General features: G+C 36.8%; 1 protein-coding gene and 1 non-coding gene across 3 annotated transcripts in view; both read right to left on the bottom strand.

Annotated features, from left to right (window-relative positions):
* The window catches only part of FRYL (FRY like transcription coactivator), a 285,169-nt gene that overhangs the window by 75,754 nt on the left and 192,152 nt on the right, over positions 1–17,263 (bottom strand). For both annotated transcript variants that reach the window (XM_025385755.1, XM_025385754.1), the window contains 7 exons: positions 12,237–12,422; positions 11,652–11,738; positions 9,751–10,019; positions 6,812–7,004; positions 5,899–6,023; positions 4,188–4,245; positions 1,884–1,975 (listed from right to left, as the gene is read on the bottom strand). In XM_025385755.1, the coding sequence (XP_025241540.1) occupies positions 1,884–1,975; positions 4,188–4,245; positions 5,899–6,023; positions 6,812–7,004; positions 9,751–10,019; positions 11,652–11,738; positions 12,237–12,422 (1,010 nt within the window). The remainder of the gene's footprint in view (positions 1–1,883; positions 1,976–4,187; positions 4,246–5,898; positions 6,024–6,811; positions 7,005–9,750; positions 10,020–11,651; positions 11,739–12,236; positions 12,423–17,263) is intronic.
* Positions 5,223–5,342, bottom strand: LOC112625679. The gene has a single exon (XR_003119740.1). It is a non-coding gene; the product is annotated as a U5 spliceosomal RNA (small nuclear RNA).

The following is a 17,263-nucleotide window of genomic DNA, read 5'->3' as shown; positions in this document are numbered from 1 at the left end:
TCCCTGTCTTCTTGGCATTCAGAACTCATTATTTTCCTTAGCCACGGTAATTTAAAAATCTAGAATAGCAATAACTTTCTATCAATAACTCTTTTTAAAAATACTTCAAAACAAAATACACAACTGGCTTCAAAGATCATTATTGCTTAATAGTCATATAGTTTTTGGTAGTTAAATTTAAATAGAGCAACATTTTGCATTCCCTAAAATAGAACCATTTAAAGGTTCTTCTACTAACGCTACAATTAAAGCAACCAAAAAAAAAGATTCAGATGTGTATCAGGTTGTTAATTTTTTGCATCAAGCCAGCAAGTTTCAATTTTACTTTTCCTAACTCTTATTTTTTGTGAAAGAAAAAAAGAGAATGGCATTTCTTTTCTTTTTTTTTGATACAGAGTTTCGCTCTTCTCACCCAGGCTGGAGTGCAATGGCACTATCTTGGCTCACAGCAACCTCTGCGTCCTGGTTTTGAACGATTCTCCTGCCTTAGCCTCCCGAGTAGCTGAGACTACAGGCATGCACCACCATGCCCAGCTAATTTTTGTATTTTTAGTAGTAGAGATGGGGTTTCACCATGTTGGTCAGGATGGTCTCGAAGTCCTGACCTCAGGTGATCTGCCCTCCTCGGCTTCCCAAAGTGCTAGGATTACAGGTGTGACCCACTGCACCCGACCAATATTTCTTTATTTGCTTTTTACTAGGAAAGAAAAGTAAATCAATAGTTTAAATAATACTCTGATTAAAAATCTGTTTTGAAAGCATTTGTCAAAAGCATTCAATGCTACATATGAAAGGTGTTAGGTAAAATAAATAATCGGGAGAAATGCTAAAGGAATAATGCCATGCAGTTACCATAGTTACTACACTTGTTGTATTATTAATACTTCTTTTTCTCCTTTTTGTTTCAAGACAGAGTCTCGCTCTTTTCCCAGGCTGGAGTGCAGTGGCATGGTCAAGGCTCACTGCAACCTCAATGTCCTGGGCTCAGGTGATCCTTCCACCTCAGCCTTCCAGGTATCTGGGACTATTGGTCTGCCACTATTCCCGCCTGATTGTTTGCATTTTTTATAGAGAGGGGATTTTGCTATGTTGCCTAGGCTGGTCTCCAACCCCTGGGCTCAAGCGATCCACCCGTCTCAGCCTCCCAAAATGTTGGTATTACAGGCGTAAGCCACTGCAGCTGGTCCATTTTTTTTTTTCTCCTTAAGATATCTTTTCAGTGACTTTTTTTGGATATGGTCAGATCTATTATTTTCCTCCTTCAATGGTCAGGTAACACCATTATCCTCCTAAGGAAATAGTTATTTTTCAACATTCGGCTGATGGAATTTTCCTCAAGGGGCTAGGCTTAGTGTGAAGATGCCTTTATTGCGGCAATATCTCCAGGTTTCATGGTTTTGTCTGTGAAGGGTGGAAAACTGTTATGAATTATATTTGTAGATTTCATAATTTTTCCTGGCAGGATAGATAACAAGTTCATTGGAATAAATTTGTAAGCCTTATAATGTTTAACCTGTGAATATATTATTTTTTCAAGCTCAGAAGAAAAAATCTTTAAAATGAGGTAAAAAACAGGAAAATCTGTGAAGAAAAATCTACTACCATCCACTTGCCAAGATAACTAGGTTCCAACAAATATCAAAATCATAGGAACATTATATCCATTTTTTGCCAGAAGCAATCCAATTCTGGTGGTAGATTTTTCAATACATTTTTAGCTATTGGTTAGTGTATCGAATATTTGTTAAATAATTTTCATAGTGATACATACAGGTTTTCTTGTTGCAATGGTGCTTTTCTGTTTTTATACATTTCATGAGTGAAAAGAGATTACGTTCTCTAGGATCATTCCAAAGTTTTAACAATCTGAATCCAATACTGACCTGTGACTAATGACACCAGCATCTGCCAGCAGTTCAAATATTCGTACCAGTTGTACTCGTAAAATGTCTCGACGCCTGCGCCGTTTCATATTCTATTCCAAAGATACAAACATATTAATTAAAATCTTGCAGGTGTAACTTGGAAAGAATAATGTGAATGTCTCAGAGAGAGGTTCTGGGCTCACTGAAGTTATTTTGCTTGTACAATGTAGACTGTAGGTACTCTGGTAGCTACTGCCTCAAAGAGATATGTGTGAACAGTCTGAAATGAATGAGTCAAATAAAGTCACATGACATCTTACATGGTGACAACCCCTGTGTGTCAGGGGAAGTAAAATACTACATTTTTAGGTTATTTGCTAATCAGACAGTTTTAGAATCGAAGTAATTAGTAAACCGTTATCATGGACTAATAAAGAATCCCTAATACCCTCCCAAAAATATGACATAAGTGTAGGGAAAACAATCCTAAAAAGAACTTAAGATTTTGCTCATGCCACAGTTTTCTACACAACGATTAATTTTGGCACAAAAAAATAAACAAATATGAGAAAAACTCCCTTACTCATTACGATATGAATAAATATGTTTGTATCATTAGGTCCAAAGAACTAGAATAATGCCTAGAATAATAGTTGTAACATTTCAACTTGATTCTGCTTCTAGCAGAAAGTCATGTGAGAGATATCGATCACCTATATCACCTTCTACTAATAATAGCTCATTATTTCATTTGTGATGTAATTTTCAAATTACAGAGCAATTAAAAACATATTTACTAGTCTTTCACTTTCTCGTCCATGACCCAATTTTTCTGCCTTCCAGGTGCGTGACATTTTACTAATGACTAATCAATTACATTTACTTTTCTCTGGGCTCTTTCTAAAGTTGACAGTAATTCATTTGGGACAGGATGATTTCTTATCAGTCTTTGAAGATTACTGCAACTCGTTTTTGCAGTTTGGTTGGCCTGTTTTCATTTTGTCTTCACAGAAACAGTGTGAGTCTAAAGCTCTTAAACTATAACTCATATTCAAGGCACATCACCGTATGTGTTTAATAGCTTTCCTTCTGAAATTCAGAAAAATAAATACTGCTATTTTGTTTTGTTTCAAGCTTACATTTCTCTAATAAGTCATCCAGCACTGTAACCAAACTGATCATTCTGAAACAAAAATCAAATCAATGACAAAATGGGAATACTATCATGACCCTACAGTGCTGAATTAAAGGAGAGTGAGGAATTGCAGATGATGTTTCAAAGTCCCTAAACTGCAGGGATTATCACCATCTCCCTCTCCTGCTTAAATTCCTCAGGGGATCCCTGACATTAACAGCACTGATTCCTAAACAATGTTCTACAGCAGACTCATCTAAGATGCTTTACAAAAATAGACTTCTGGACCCTATTCCAGGGATTCTCATTCAATAGGCCCAGGAGTCTAAAATTTTTAGCAAGCTCCCCAGGTAATTCTCAGATGCCACAGGCATAGGAACCACTGGTCTATTGGTTAAAGCTAAAACTAGTAGTTTTTCATGAGATATTTCTCATCCTGCTATCCAGCCTAATATTCAATCACTTCCCCCATAATATAATTATACAGAAAAATTTGCCATTTCAAAATTCTTTGTAAAGTTTGCAAATGCTGTTCTTCACCTAGAATACTTTTCCCTTGCTTGTCCACTGGGAAACATGCTTCAAAATTCATCTCAAATATCAGCACTTCATCTATAATGCCTTCCTTACCCTGCAACCAGAGTCCCAGGCTTTCCTCTCTGTAGTTCTTAGAATCCCTTCTCTATGATTTTATTTGAGTACGTAATAAATTGCTAGAATTAAGGTTATGCAACCATCTGTCCCACTGGACCTATAGTTTCTGAAAGTTGCTCAGAACTGAAACTACAGCCCATGGGTCAAATCTGGCCCACGGCTACCTGTTACTGCAAATAAGGTTTTACTGGAAAACAGCCACACTCCTTTTTTTAATGTAGTCTATGAATGCTTTCATGCTACAAAGGCAAGGTTGAGTAGAGGCCTGTAAAGCCGAAAATATTTATCTGCAGAAAAAGTTTGCCACCTCCAACCTAGACCCTATTTTCTGCCCTCACTTAAGTTAAAGCAATTGTTCATTCATTTTACATAATGGGTTTCTGCATAAGATCTTCTGGGGGGAGGGGAAGTGTCTGCATCTTAAAAAGAAGAATACACTAGATAATCGTCTTAATTTCTAACTTTTGATATAACATGTAAATATGGCAGAAAAATAAATGTTCACTAATAGAAGGCTGCAGAACACAGCTCACCTCCGGCCTTCTTTCGAGTGCTTCTTTAATTATGGGATGTAATTCCTCTATTAGTTCCCTAGAAGAAAAATGGTACATATTCTATTAATAGCTACACAGATATAATTTGACACATGTAAATATGTAAAGATATGATGTAAACTGACAAGTGTTAATTCGAATCCTACTGTTTTAAATGCAATGTCTATTGTTTTATTTTGTTTATAAAATAACACATTATATTATAGATTATTTGGAAACCAGGAAAAAAATGGTATAGGCCCCTTATTTTAATTTATAGAGGGAATACTATCAATACTTTTATTCAATCAGTTTGCAAGTGACATACATTTTACTTAGTTCAAACTATTTTATATAAAATGGTATCCTTTTTTCTTTTTTTGAGACAGAGTTTCACTCTCGTTGCCCAGGCTGGAGTGCAATGGCATGATCTTGGCTCACTGCCACTTACGCCTCCCAAATTCAAGTGATTCTCCTGCCTCGGCCTCCCAAGTAACTGGGATTACAGGCATGCACCACTATGTCTGGCTAATTTTTTGTATTTTTAGTAGAGACAGGGTTTCTCCATGTTGGTCAGGCTGGTCTCAAACTCCCGACCTCAGGCGATTTGCCTGCCTCAGCCTCCCAAAGTGCTAGGATTACAGGTGTGAGCCATCGTGCCCGGCCTCCTTTTTTCTTTTCTTACACTAACATAGTTAATTTTATATGCCAATAACTAATTCATGATATTCAAACACAGAGTGGGGTACCATAATTTTCCTAGACATTTTCATTTATTAATGAATCATTATATTTTATCTAATTTTCTCTTACTAAAAATATTGCCTCTGTGAACAACTTTGTATATTTATCATTGTTTTCTATCTCCTTAGGATTAATTTTACAAATTAAATTAACGGGTCAAAGGGTATGAACTTTGTAAAAATGATAAATTTATCTTTATTTATATTTTGATTTTAAATTGAAAATGTGCTTATTTTAAGATTGGGAAAATCTGAAAGTTTTTCCAAAACTTCATTTATAAGAAATGCTATCCCACACCTATAGATATATTACAATTTATTAACCTATTCTTTTTTACTTAAATGTTCCTTTCCATGGAAATCTTTAGCAAAAGGCAGAAGATTTATACAATCTGAAGATAAACCAGGGTATTAACCTATTTCCTGGTTGTACAGGTTATCTTGGAGACAAAACATCAGATACCATTCTCACATTAATTGAGGAAATTCTCAAAAGAATAAATTCCATGCCCAGGAGACAACAAGGCAGAACTTCAGGCAAAACTGAAGAATTTGCTTCATTAATATAAAAAAATCACGAATGATATCAAACATCTATGTAAATACTTTTTGAAAGATATTCTAATTCTCTTGGATAAGCAGGGGGAAAACTGGAGTTTTAACTACTAGACCAAGATTACACATTAAAAGAATGACTACATAAATAAATATAGTAGGAAAATACTAAATATTTATACGGCATTTCATTATTCCTAGAATACATAGGTAAGTTTTAATCTGCTCAGTCAAAATGAGGAAATAAAACTTCCAATAAATGACTTGCTAAATGTTACATGGCTAGTTAATTGGTGAAAGTCAGGCCTGGTATGTGACCATCCCAATAAGCACTCTGCTTGACCCTACCACACCTTCTAAGTAGCACATTTATTCTTTTAGTGCTTAAAAAAAAAAAGTATGAACATAGTTACCTAAAAGCTCCTGGGTTGGTCCTGCCAAGACCTAGAACAAGGGATTCTGTGATTTCCATGCTCTCAGAGCGCATCATTGGAACTATGTGCTTAAACAAGGATGAAGGGGATGGGATGCCAATAATCTGGAAAAAAAAATACTATATTTATAACAGCCACTAATGATACTATGTCCAATTAGATAATCTGAGATTTCAGTAGTCGTAGGTCAAGGATAAATGGACAGATGAAACTTTACTATGAATGATACCTCAAATTTCACCTGTGGTGTACATAATTTAAAAGGTTAAATAACTTATCCAATGGCTTAATGCAAGCTCATTAACAAAACTTGGGGCTCCTAATTTCTTACCCTCACTCACGATCATATAATAGGCTGACTCCCTTCATCAGATACTCTGTACCTTTCGATCCATGAACATGAAGAAAACAAAATGACTTCTAAAATAGTCATCAGTGTTAAAATCAGATACTCTGGTCTTAAGTTTTGTCATTTTCATGAAAACAAAACCACTGCTCCTATCCAGTACCCTTTAGATCACTACATGATTTAGGGAAATTCTAGAAAGGCATTTAATTATGTAAATGATTCCTTTTGGGTTCTGAGAAGTGTGAGAACTACAAAAACTGGAATATGGGAAAATAGGTATGACAATTTCTTTTAAAATAACGAGTATGATAAACTGAATGGGCATGGGTCTTTCTTTCCAATGGAAAACTATGTACGTATTATTGATTCCGACTAGGAATCCATAAAAACAATGATGGGCTTTCTTGAGGTATTTTCCTTTTTGCAAGTAAGTAATATACTTTCAACTGAGTTACTTTATTGTCCATAAAAAGAAATTTTAAAATCTTATTTTTATGGGGCATTCAGATTTCATAGATCCAACAGTGGATCTGAGAAACTTACTTTGGAATCAATGCTATAGCCGCTATCTGGGGTAGACGCCAGCGTCTCAGGAGGAGAGCATCTCACAGAACCTGCAGATGTGGAAGATGACGATGTTGCTGCACTGCAGCAAAGGATCAGATAGTTTCTCCACAGGCCAATGTATGAGTCACTGCTTGTGGTGGTATTTACTTTCTTAGCATTGATGGGGCTACTAAGGAAAAAAAAAGAAAAATGGGCAGATATGAATAACACAACACATTTTTAAAAGTTTATTTTAACTAATGCTGTATTTCTTTCTTTCTTTTTCTGAGACAGAGTCTTTCTCTGTCACCCAGGCCGGAGTGCAAGTGGCACAATCTTGGCTCACTGCAATCTCCACCTCTCAGGCTCAAGTGACCCTCCCACCTCAGCCTCCAGAGTAGCTAGGACTATAGGTGTGCGCCACCACGCCCAGCAAATTTTTTGTATTTTTGGTAGAGATGAGGTTTCGTCATGTTGCCCAGGATAGTCTCTAACTCCTGAGCTCAGATGATCCACCTGCCTCGGCTTTCCAAAGTGCTGGTGCTGGGATTACAGGGGTGAGCCACCATTCCTGGCCTAATGCTAATTAGAGAGATGGTTAGCATAAGGTTTTTATTACTAGTACTGTTTTGTGGACTGATATCAATGAATAAAGTACTGGATTAAAAATTAAAATATATTACCAGATCATTTTAACATTATTATTCCTGTGATAAAAGTTAATATTTTATTGGGCCGTATTTTATAACTTATTATGTATCCTCAATGTAGAAAGAAAATAAAACAAAAATCAAAATCATCTTTAATCCCACATGAAAATAAACACTGCATATTCTATATATCTTTAATTCATATACATGAACTGTAAATGCATGAATACATCTTTTAATTTATACAAATTAAATGTTTATTTTATTTTGTATCAACTTTTTAGACTTATGTATTTTTCACCTCTCTATGTAAATTAATATTCTGTGACATTATTTTGATTTATCATATGCTATATAAATATAAAGTATCATATTTTATATAACCAAGCTTTTGTTGTTTGACATTTTAGCTAATAGCAATTTTTCCCTATTATACACAATACTATACATTTGAATATATGGTTAATTATTTTCTTAGGTAATTCTTGAAAATGAAATCACAGAGTCAAAGAAGATACATATTTTCAAGGTTTCTGCCAAATTTCTGTCTTGAAAGGTTACACCAATAAAATATTTTGAAACAATTCCATAAATCTTTCCAAATACCAAAATTATGTAAGAAATAAGGACTGAAAGCAAAGCGAAAGAGGAAAAATACAAATATATAATCTTTGCCTTCAACAAGTTTTGTAATATGCTAAGGTAAGTAATGCAAACACACCACTTCATTAATTCAGTAAGAGTATCATAGAACAATGTCCTAGTATGTTAACATACTGGGTATGGTAACATATCAGTTTAAAAAACTGTCAAAAATATCACTGCCCCCATGTGGGCTATGGGAGACATACAATAAAGAAATAAATAAAACAATGTCAGATGGTGTTAAGTTTGACGAAGAAAAATAGAGCAGAAAGGGGAGATAAAGAATGCTGCTAGGAGATGGGGTTATAATTTAAAATATGGTAATTAGAGAAGGCTACTTAAGATAAAGTCATAAATGGTATGCAAGGTGGCAAATGTCAATCTTTATTAAAAAAGTAACAACTAGACCAGGTGTGGTGGCTCACAACTGTAATCCCAGCACTTTGGGAGGCTGAAGTGGGAGGACTGCTTGAGCCCAGAAGTTTGAGATTGCAATCAGCTATGATTACACCTCTGCATTCCAGCCTAAACAACACAGCGAGACCTTGTCTCTTTGAAAAAAGAAAAAAAAGAAAGAAAAACAACACAAAACAAAAAAGAAATCCAATACACAATACCTGAGACCATATATATACAATTAGTAGAAATAGTATTTCTACTAATTGTATATATATTCAAATCCAAAAGTAAGAATGACTATTCTGGGTAGGAAGTTTAAGAGATTTTAAAAAATAAGATTGAATTTGAACTATATCAGACATAGATACGCAAAAATTTAAAAAAAAAAAAAAGGTATCCTATGCTCATGTGAACAAAAGCTCACAAAATGGAAACTGTCAACCACATGTAATGAACTTTGAGGGGATAATTTGGTTCCAACATTGAAGGTATTTATAGAAAGTAAGAAAAAAAGTACAGAGTGAAGTCAGATTTGAAGAGCCTTTAATGTAGGCCTCAAGTGATAGGTCAGTACAGATGCTGGGTTTGCAGGGGCAAGTTACATGCTGAGAGGACTCATTCCATTCAATGTGATCTATGTAAGGGGAAATCAGGAACCCAAACCCAGATTCAAAAATTCTCCTCTGTATTTAAGAGCAAAAAAAAAAAAAAAAAAACAAAATTAACTAAAATTTATAATGGCCTTGGTCAACTCTCCATTTCATAATCAGTTACTCCAAAACTTTACCAACATCCTCACATCCACTACTCAGTGTGTTATTACCACTCCCCACCAGAAGGTGGCCTTCCTTATACTGTCATCAGGAAAAGTAAGGCCACTGAGCTGTTTCGCTCTGCTTCTCACCCTTTATCTACAAACTTCTGTATCTACATCCATACTCATCTTCAGATCCTTTCCTAATTTTTTCCCTTAACACAGATTCAATGGACACAACTATGTACCAAGTACAGTGTTATTAAGTAAACAATTAAAATTTGGTGAGACTGTATTACATGAAAAGGATGAAGAAGTTATGACACTATGTCCTTGACAACATTCTTCTCCCTCCTTAAGACATCAATACAGTATCACATATTATTTATGGGCCTTCCAATCTGTAATACTTTTGTATTTTTCAAATAAATACATACGAAAGCTGACAGTCTATACATTTTTAAATTTACACTAGGAAAATAACTTACTTTATATCGACCTGAGGGGACAACAACTGAAGTCTTGTGTATGCAAACATCCAAGCATAGCTCACAGCTGTAGAGCAGTGTTTAGGAAGATTTTCTTGCTTTAAAAAACTGGAGAGACTTATAATCCATGGGTCTTGGCCTTGGGTCACATGTGCAAATATCCATATGTGTGATGGACTAATCACATCAAACTGGTGGCTAATGGGAGAAGAGTTCCATTCTGCTAATGTTTGTAAATCTATCGAGCTAGGGCAATAGAGCAAAGTAGTCTATATGGAGAGGAAAAAATGGATTATTACACATTTCAATAACTTTGAAAATTTTACCATATAAATTGCTTTAAACTGAAAGTGGTCTATTAGTAGTTTCCAAAACAAGATAATATAAAGTCCATGGTAGGTTGAGGGAAGTAGAGAATTCCTGAAACTGCATGTTTGTGTATGTGCATTCATGTCTTCTTTTGGGAGAGGGATTCCATGTTTTCATTGTTCTCAAAAGGATCTATAAACCAAATACGTTCAGGACCACTATTTAAGTAATTCTTAAATAAATATCCAAATTTCATGGTATACCAAAAGCTGCTTTTTAGTTCTCTAAGAAGTGAACCATTAACTTTCATGTTGACCTGTATCTATGTATGTGTGGAACAGACCCAAAAATGAGCTCTTTGCTCCAGAGGTATATATTCTTAAATACTTGTTCAATATTTGAACTCTTCCACTAAAGAGATAAACATTTATGTTCAAAGAAAAGTATATTAAGCACTGCTTTAGGCACTAGAAACAAGTAATCCATTACTCTCTTTTTGGAATAATTCATAATTTATAGTTAATATCTAAAACAAAATGTTTTGAATTGCATAGATCCTTTCATAAAACAACCAGAAGAGAGGCTTTTAAATGTTCTTACCACAAATAAATGATAAACACATGAGATGATGGATACACTAACTAGCCTGATTGGGTCATTATACAATATAGACATGTATCGAAACATCAAATTGCACCACATAAATATGTACAATTACGTCTATTTAAAAATAAATAAAAATTAAAAATTTAATTTTTAAAAAGTTTAGCATCATGGTAGCGTCATGGGGGGGGAACTGTACAGATTTCTAATAATCTCCTAGGCTTATAAAATCTTATTACCTCCCTTGGCTACATAAAACTCATGAATTATAAGAATCAGGTGTTATGCAGAAAGCTCTTAATGTTATGCATTAACCTCTTGTCCATGTATTCTAAAATAGGAGGAAATAATTTTTAAATAGTAAGGTTTTATAGCTATTCTTACATCAACTTTGGAATCTTAATATATGACCTTTTACCCTGTGAAGACCAAGTAAGAAAGTTTGCATAAACTTTCTTAGTAATGTGTTTGTGGACAAAGTGTTTCTCTCCATTTTAATGAGTCAAATTACATATGACATTGGTATAAAACACTGTGTACTTAACCCACTATACTTAAACTCATGTGATACACAAAAAATAGCTGCCAAAAAAGCACGGTATAAGTTTTTGCTTTGAGTATCACTATTTTTTTTTCCCATAGCATTTTAACAAGTATTTCTATCTCAAGAATCTTATACGCCATAATGAACAGCAAACAGTAGCATAAAGTAAGATTCAATTTAACAGAAACTTCTTAGATTGGAAGGATTATAATTTTACAAACATAAAATTATTTTTATTTCTATGTGGAAGAGTACTTAACCAAGTATAAATAAATGTCACTTTTTAAGTACTATTCTTAAGCATTTTCTAATTTTCAAAAATACTTTCTAACACATTACATTGGTTAAGGAAGTTCTTTTATGTATGCATGTATATATGTATATATATGTGTGTCTGTCTTAAGTCTCAAAACAAGACTGGGTAGAATGAAGTCACTATAGTTACCTGATCAGCCCCAGTGAGATGTATGAAGCTCTCAAGAATGGATGGGCTTAGCCTGTCCATCACATCTATGGCTAATTCATCATCACCCTGTAAAAAAGATATCATATGTCTAAAAAAATTAGGAATGTTTAAGCAAAGTAGCCAAACCCAAGTAAACACTGAAAATTCACTTCAGTGTTATTTTATTTATTTATTTATTTATTTTGAGACAGAGTCTCACTCTATCACCCAGGATGGAGTACAGTGGCGCGATCTCGGCTCACTGCAAACTCCGCCTCCTGGGTTCACGCCACTCTCCTGCCTCAGCCTCCTGAGTAGCTGGGACTACAGGCACCCGCCACCACATCTGGCTAATTTTTTTTTTTTTTTTTTTTTTTGTATTTTTAGTAGAGACGGGGTTTCACTGTGTTAGCCAGGATGGTCTCCATCTCCCGACCTGTGATCCGCCTGCCTCAGCCTCCCAATTGAGAACAGTAAGTTAGTTTAGACCCATGGTAGTAACCTACCTATATGGGATAAGGACGGACAAAGAGATGGTTTTTAAGTACTTTCATTAGATAACTGAATGAAATACCTAAATCTTACCTTAGGTATTTCCAAAAGTGCAAATAAAGCCCGTATTTCTCTAAGGACACTGACGGCTAGTTTCCTAGTGGCAGGTCGACTGCTACAGAGAATGACAAGTGCAAAGCCTTCGACCACATGGAATACGTTGGAATATGGGCTCCTTTCCAGAGGAGGGGGATGAGAAGCTCCATTAGCTACACCATGCTTGAAAAACAGAAGTTAAAAATAAAATAAAAAATATGTATGTACAGACATTCCAGAAAAACAATTAATAAAGAATAAAGCAAATCATAGTGATTATGACTACAGGTCTGCCTTGGCTCAAGCAACTTAAATAGTATGTAATTTATAAAAATGGAATAGTGTGCACAGTGAAAAAAGCATTTCACTGGCAGTCTAAATATGAATTCTGTATCTAACTTCTATCATTCTCTATTTTGTAACCTTGGAACTGATAATCGGTCTTCACCTAATTTCTATGTGGGAAATGAGGGGATTGTAGTGTATCTCTCACACTCGGAGTGTGGACCAGCAGCCTGGCAACACTTGAGAGCTTCTAAGAAACTCTTTCTTGGGGGGCGGAGCAAGATGGCCGAATAGGAACAGCTCCAGTCTCCAACTCCCAGCGCGAGCGACACAGAAGACCGGTCATTTCTGCATTTTCAACTGAGGTACTGGGTTCATCTCACTAGGGAGTGCCGGACACTCGGTGCTGTTCAGCTGCTGCAGCCCGACCAGCGAGAGCTGAAGCAGGGCGAGGCATTGCCTCACCTGGGAAGCGCAAGGGGGAAGGGAATCCCTTTTCCTAGCCAGGGGAACTGAGACACACAACACCTGGAAAATCGGGTAACTCCCACCCCAATACTGCGCTTTAAGCAAACGGGCACACCAGGAGATTATATCCCACACCTGGCTGGGAGGGTACCACGCCCACGGAGCCTCCCTCATTGCTAGCACAGCAGTCTGCAATCTACCAGCAAGGCAGCAGCGAGACTGGGGGAGGGGCGCCCACCATTGCTGAGGCTTAAGTAGGTAAACAAAGCCCTGGGAAGCTCGAACTGGGTGCAGCTCACAGAAGCTCAAGGAAACCTGACTGTCTCTGTAGACTCCACCTCTGGGGACAGGGCACAGTAAACAACAACAAAAGCAGCAGAAAACTCTGCAGACGCAAACAACTCTGTCTGACAGCTTTGAAGAGAGCGGTGGATCTCCCAACACGGAGGTTGAGATCTGAAAACGGACAGACTGCCTGCTCAAGTGGGTCCCTGACCCCTGAGTAGCCTAACTGGGAGACATCCCCCACTAGGGGCAGTCTGACACCCCACACCTCACAGGGTGGAGTACACCCCTGAGAGGAAGCTTCCAAAGCAAGAATCAGATAGGTACACTCGCTGTTCAGAAATATTCTATCTTCTGCAGCCTCTGCTGCTGATACCCAGGCAAACAGGGTCTGGAGTGGACCTCAAGCAATCTCCAACAGACCTACGCTGAGGGTCCTGACTGTTAGAAGGAAAACTATCAAACAGGAAGGACACCTACACCAAAACCCCATCAGTACGTCACCATCATCAAAGACCAGAGGCAGATAAAACCACAAAGATGGGGGAAAAGCAGGGCAGAAAAGCTGGAAATTCAAAAAATAAGAGCGCATCTCCCCTGGCAAATGAGCGCAGCTCATCGCGAACAACGGATCAAAGCTGGACAGAGAATGACTTTGATGAGATGAGAGAAGAAGGCTTCAGTCCATCAAACTTCTCAGAGCTAAAGGAGGAATTACGTACCCAGCGCAAAGAAACTAAAAATCTTGAAAAAAAAGTGGAAGAATTGATAGCTAGAGTAATTAATGCAGAGAAGGTCATAAACGAAATGAAAGAGATTAAAACCATGACACAAGAAATACGTGACAAATGCACAAGCTTCAGTAACCGACTCGATCAACTGGAAGAAAGAGTGTCAGCGATTGAGGATCAAATGAATGAAATGAAGCGAGAAGAGAAACCAAAAGAAAAAAGAAGAAAAAGAAATGAACAAAGCCTTCAAGAAGTATGGGATTATGTAAAAAGACCAAATCTACGTCTGATTGGGGTGCCTGAAAGTGAGGGGGAAAATGGAACCAAGTTGGAAAACACTCTGCAGGATATCATCCAGGAGAACTTCCCCAACCTAGTAGGGCAGGCCAACATTCAAATCCAGGAAATACAGAGAACGCCACAAAGATACTCCTCGAGAAGAGCAACTCCAAGACACATAATTGCCAGATTCACCAAAGTTGAAATGAAGGAAAAAATTTTAAGGGCAGCCAGAGAGAAAGGTCGGGTTACCCACAAAGGGAAGCCCATCAGACTAACAGCAGATCTCTCAGCAGAAACTCTACAAGCCAGAAGAGAGTGGGGGCCAATATTCAACATTCTTAAAGAATTTTCAACCCAGAATTTCATATCCAGCCAAACTAAGTTTCATAAGTGAAGGAGAAATAAAATCCTTTACAGATAAGCAAATGCTTAGAGATTTTGTCACCACTAGGCCTGCCTTACAAGAGACCCTGAAGGAAGCACTCAACATGGAAAGGAACAACTGGTACCAGCCATTGCAAAAACATACCAAAATGTAAAGACCATCGAGGCTAGGAAGAAACTGCATCAACTAACGAGCAAAATAACCAATTAATATCATAATGGCAGGATCAAGTTCACACATAACAATATTAACCTTAAATGTAAATGGACTAAATGCTACAATTAAAAGACACAGACTGGCAATCTGGATAAAGAGTCAAGACCCATCAGTCTGCTGTATTCAGGAGACCCATCTCACACACAGAGACATACATAGGCTCAAAATAAAGGGATGGAGGAAGATCTACCAAACAAATGGAGAAAAAAAAAAAGCAGGAGTTGCAATACTAGTCTCTGATAAAACAGACTTTAAACCATCAAAGATCAAAAGAGACAAAGAAGGCCATTACATAATGGTAAAGGGATCAATTCAACAGGAAGAGCTAACTATCCTAAATATATATGCACCCAACACAGGAGCACCCAGATTCATAAAACAAGTCCTTAGAGACTTACAAAGAGACTTAGACTCCCATACAATAATAAGGGGAGACTTCAACACTCCACTGTCAACATTAGACAGATCAACGAGACAGAAAGTTAACAAGGATATCCAGGAATTGAACTCATCTCTGCAGCAAGCAGACCTAATAGACATCTATAGAACTCTCCACCCCAAATCAACAGAATATACATTCTTCTCAGCACCACATCGCACTTACTCCAAAATTGACCATATAATTGGAAGTAAATCACTCCTCAGCAAATGTACAAGAACAGAAATTATAACAAACTGTCTCTCAGACCACAGTGCAATCAAACTAGAACTCAGGACTAAGAAACGCAATCAAAACCGCTCAACTACATGGAAACTGAACAACCTGCTCCTGAATGACTACTGGGTACATAACGAAATGAAGGCAGAAATAAAGATGTTCTTTGAAACCAATGAGAACAAAGACACAACATACCAGAATCTCTGGGACACATTTAAAGCAGTGTGTAGAGGGAAATTTATAGCACTAAATGCCCACAAGAGAAAGCAGGAAAGATCTAAAATTGACACCCTAACATCACAATTAAAAGAACTAGAGAAGCAAGAGCAAACACATTCAAAAGCAAGCAGAAGGCAAGAAATAACTAAGATCAGAGCAGAACTGAAGGAGATAGAGACACAAAAAACCCTCCAAAAAATCAATGAATCCAGGAGTTGGTTTTTTGAAAAGATCAACAAAATTGACAGACCGCTAGCAAGACTAATAAAGAAAAAAAGAGTAAAGAATCAAATAGACGCAATAAAAAAATGATAAAGGGGATATCACCACCGACTCCACAGAAATACAAACTACCATCAGAGAATACTATAAACACCTCTATGCAAATAAACTGGAAAATCTAGAAGAAATGGATAATTTCCTGGACACTTACACTCTTCCAAGACTAAACCAGGAAGAAGTTGAATCCCTGAATAGACCAATAGCAGGCTCTGAAATTGAGGCAATAATTAATAGCCTACCAACCAAAAAAAGTCCAGGACCAGATGGTTTAACAGCTGAATTCTACCAGAGGTACAAGGAGGAGCTGGTACCATTCCTTCTGAAACTATTCCCATCAATAGAAAAAGAGGGAATCCTCCCTAACTCATTTTATGAGGCCAACATCATCCTGATACCAAAGCCTGGCAGAGACACAACAAAAAAAGAGAATTTTAGACCAATATCCCTGATGAACATCGATGCAAAAATCCTCAATAAAATACTGGCAAACCAGATTCAGCAGCACATCAAAAAGCTTATCCACCATGATCAAGTGGGCTTCATCCCTGGGATGCAAGGCTGGTTCAACATTCGCAAATCAATAAACATAATCCAGCATATAAACAGAACCAAAGACAAGAACCACATGATTATCTCAATAGATGCAGAAAAGGCCTCTGACAAAATTCAACAGCCCTTCATGCTAAAAACGCTCAATAAATTCGGTATTGATGGAATGTACCTCAAAATAATAAGAGCTATTTATGACAAACCCACAGCCAATATCATACTGAGTGGGCAAAAACTGGAAAAATTCCCTTTGAAAACTGGCACAAGACAGGGATGCCCTCTCTCACCACTCCTATTCAACATAGTGTTGGAAGTTCTGGCTAGGGCAATCAGGCAAGAGAAAGAAATCAAGGGTATTCAGTTAGGAAAAGAAGAAGTTAAATTGTCCCTCTTTGCAGATGACATGACTGTATATTTAGAAAACTCCATTGTCTCAGCCCAAAATCTCCTTAAGCTGATAAGAAACTTCAGCAAAGTCTCAGGATACAAAATTAATGTGCAAAAATCACAAGCATTCTTATACACCAGTAACAGACAGACAGAGAGCCAAATCATGAATGAACTTCCATTCACAATTGCTTCAAACAGAATAAAATACCTAGGAATCCAACTTACAAGGGATGTAAAGGACCTCTTCAAGGAGAACTACAAACCACTGCTCAGT

The sequence above is a fragment of the Theropithecus gelada genome, chromosome 5 (assembly GCF_003255815.1).
Source record: "Theropithecus gelada isolate Dixy chromosome 5, Tgel_1.0, whole genome shotgun sequence".
In the NCBI taxonomy this organism is placed as follows: Eukaryota; Metazoa; Chordata; class Mammalia; order Primates; family Cercopithecidae; genus Theropithecus; species Theropithecus gelada.
Note: the sequence above shows the minus strand (reverse complement) of the source record. Positions and strands in the feature narration are given on the sequence as shown.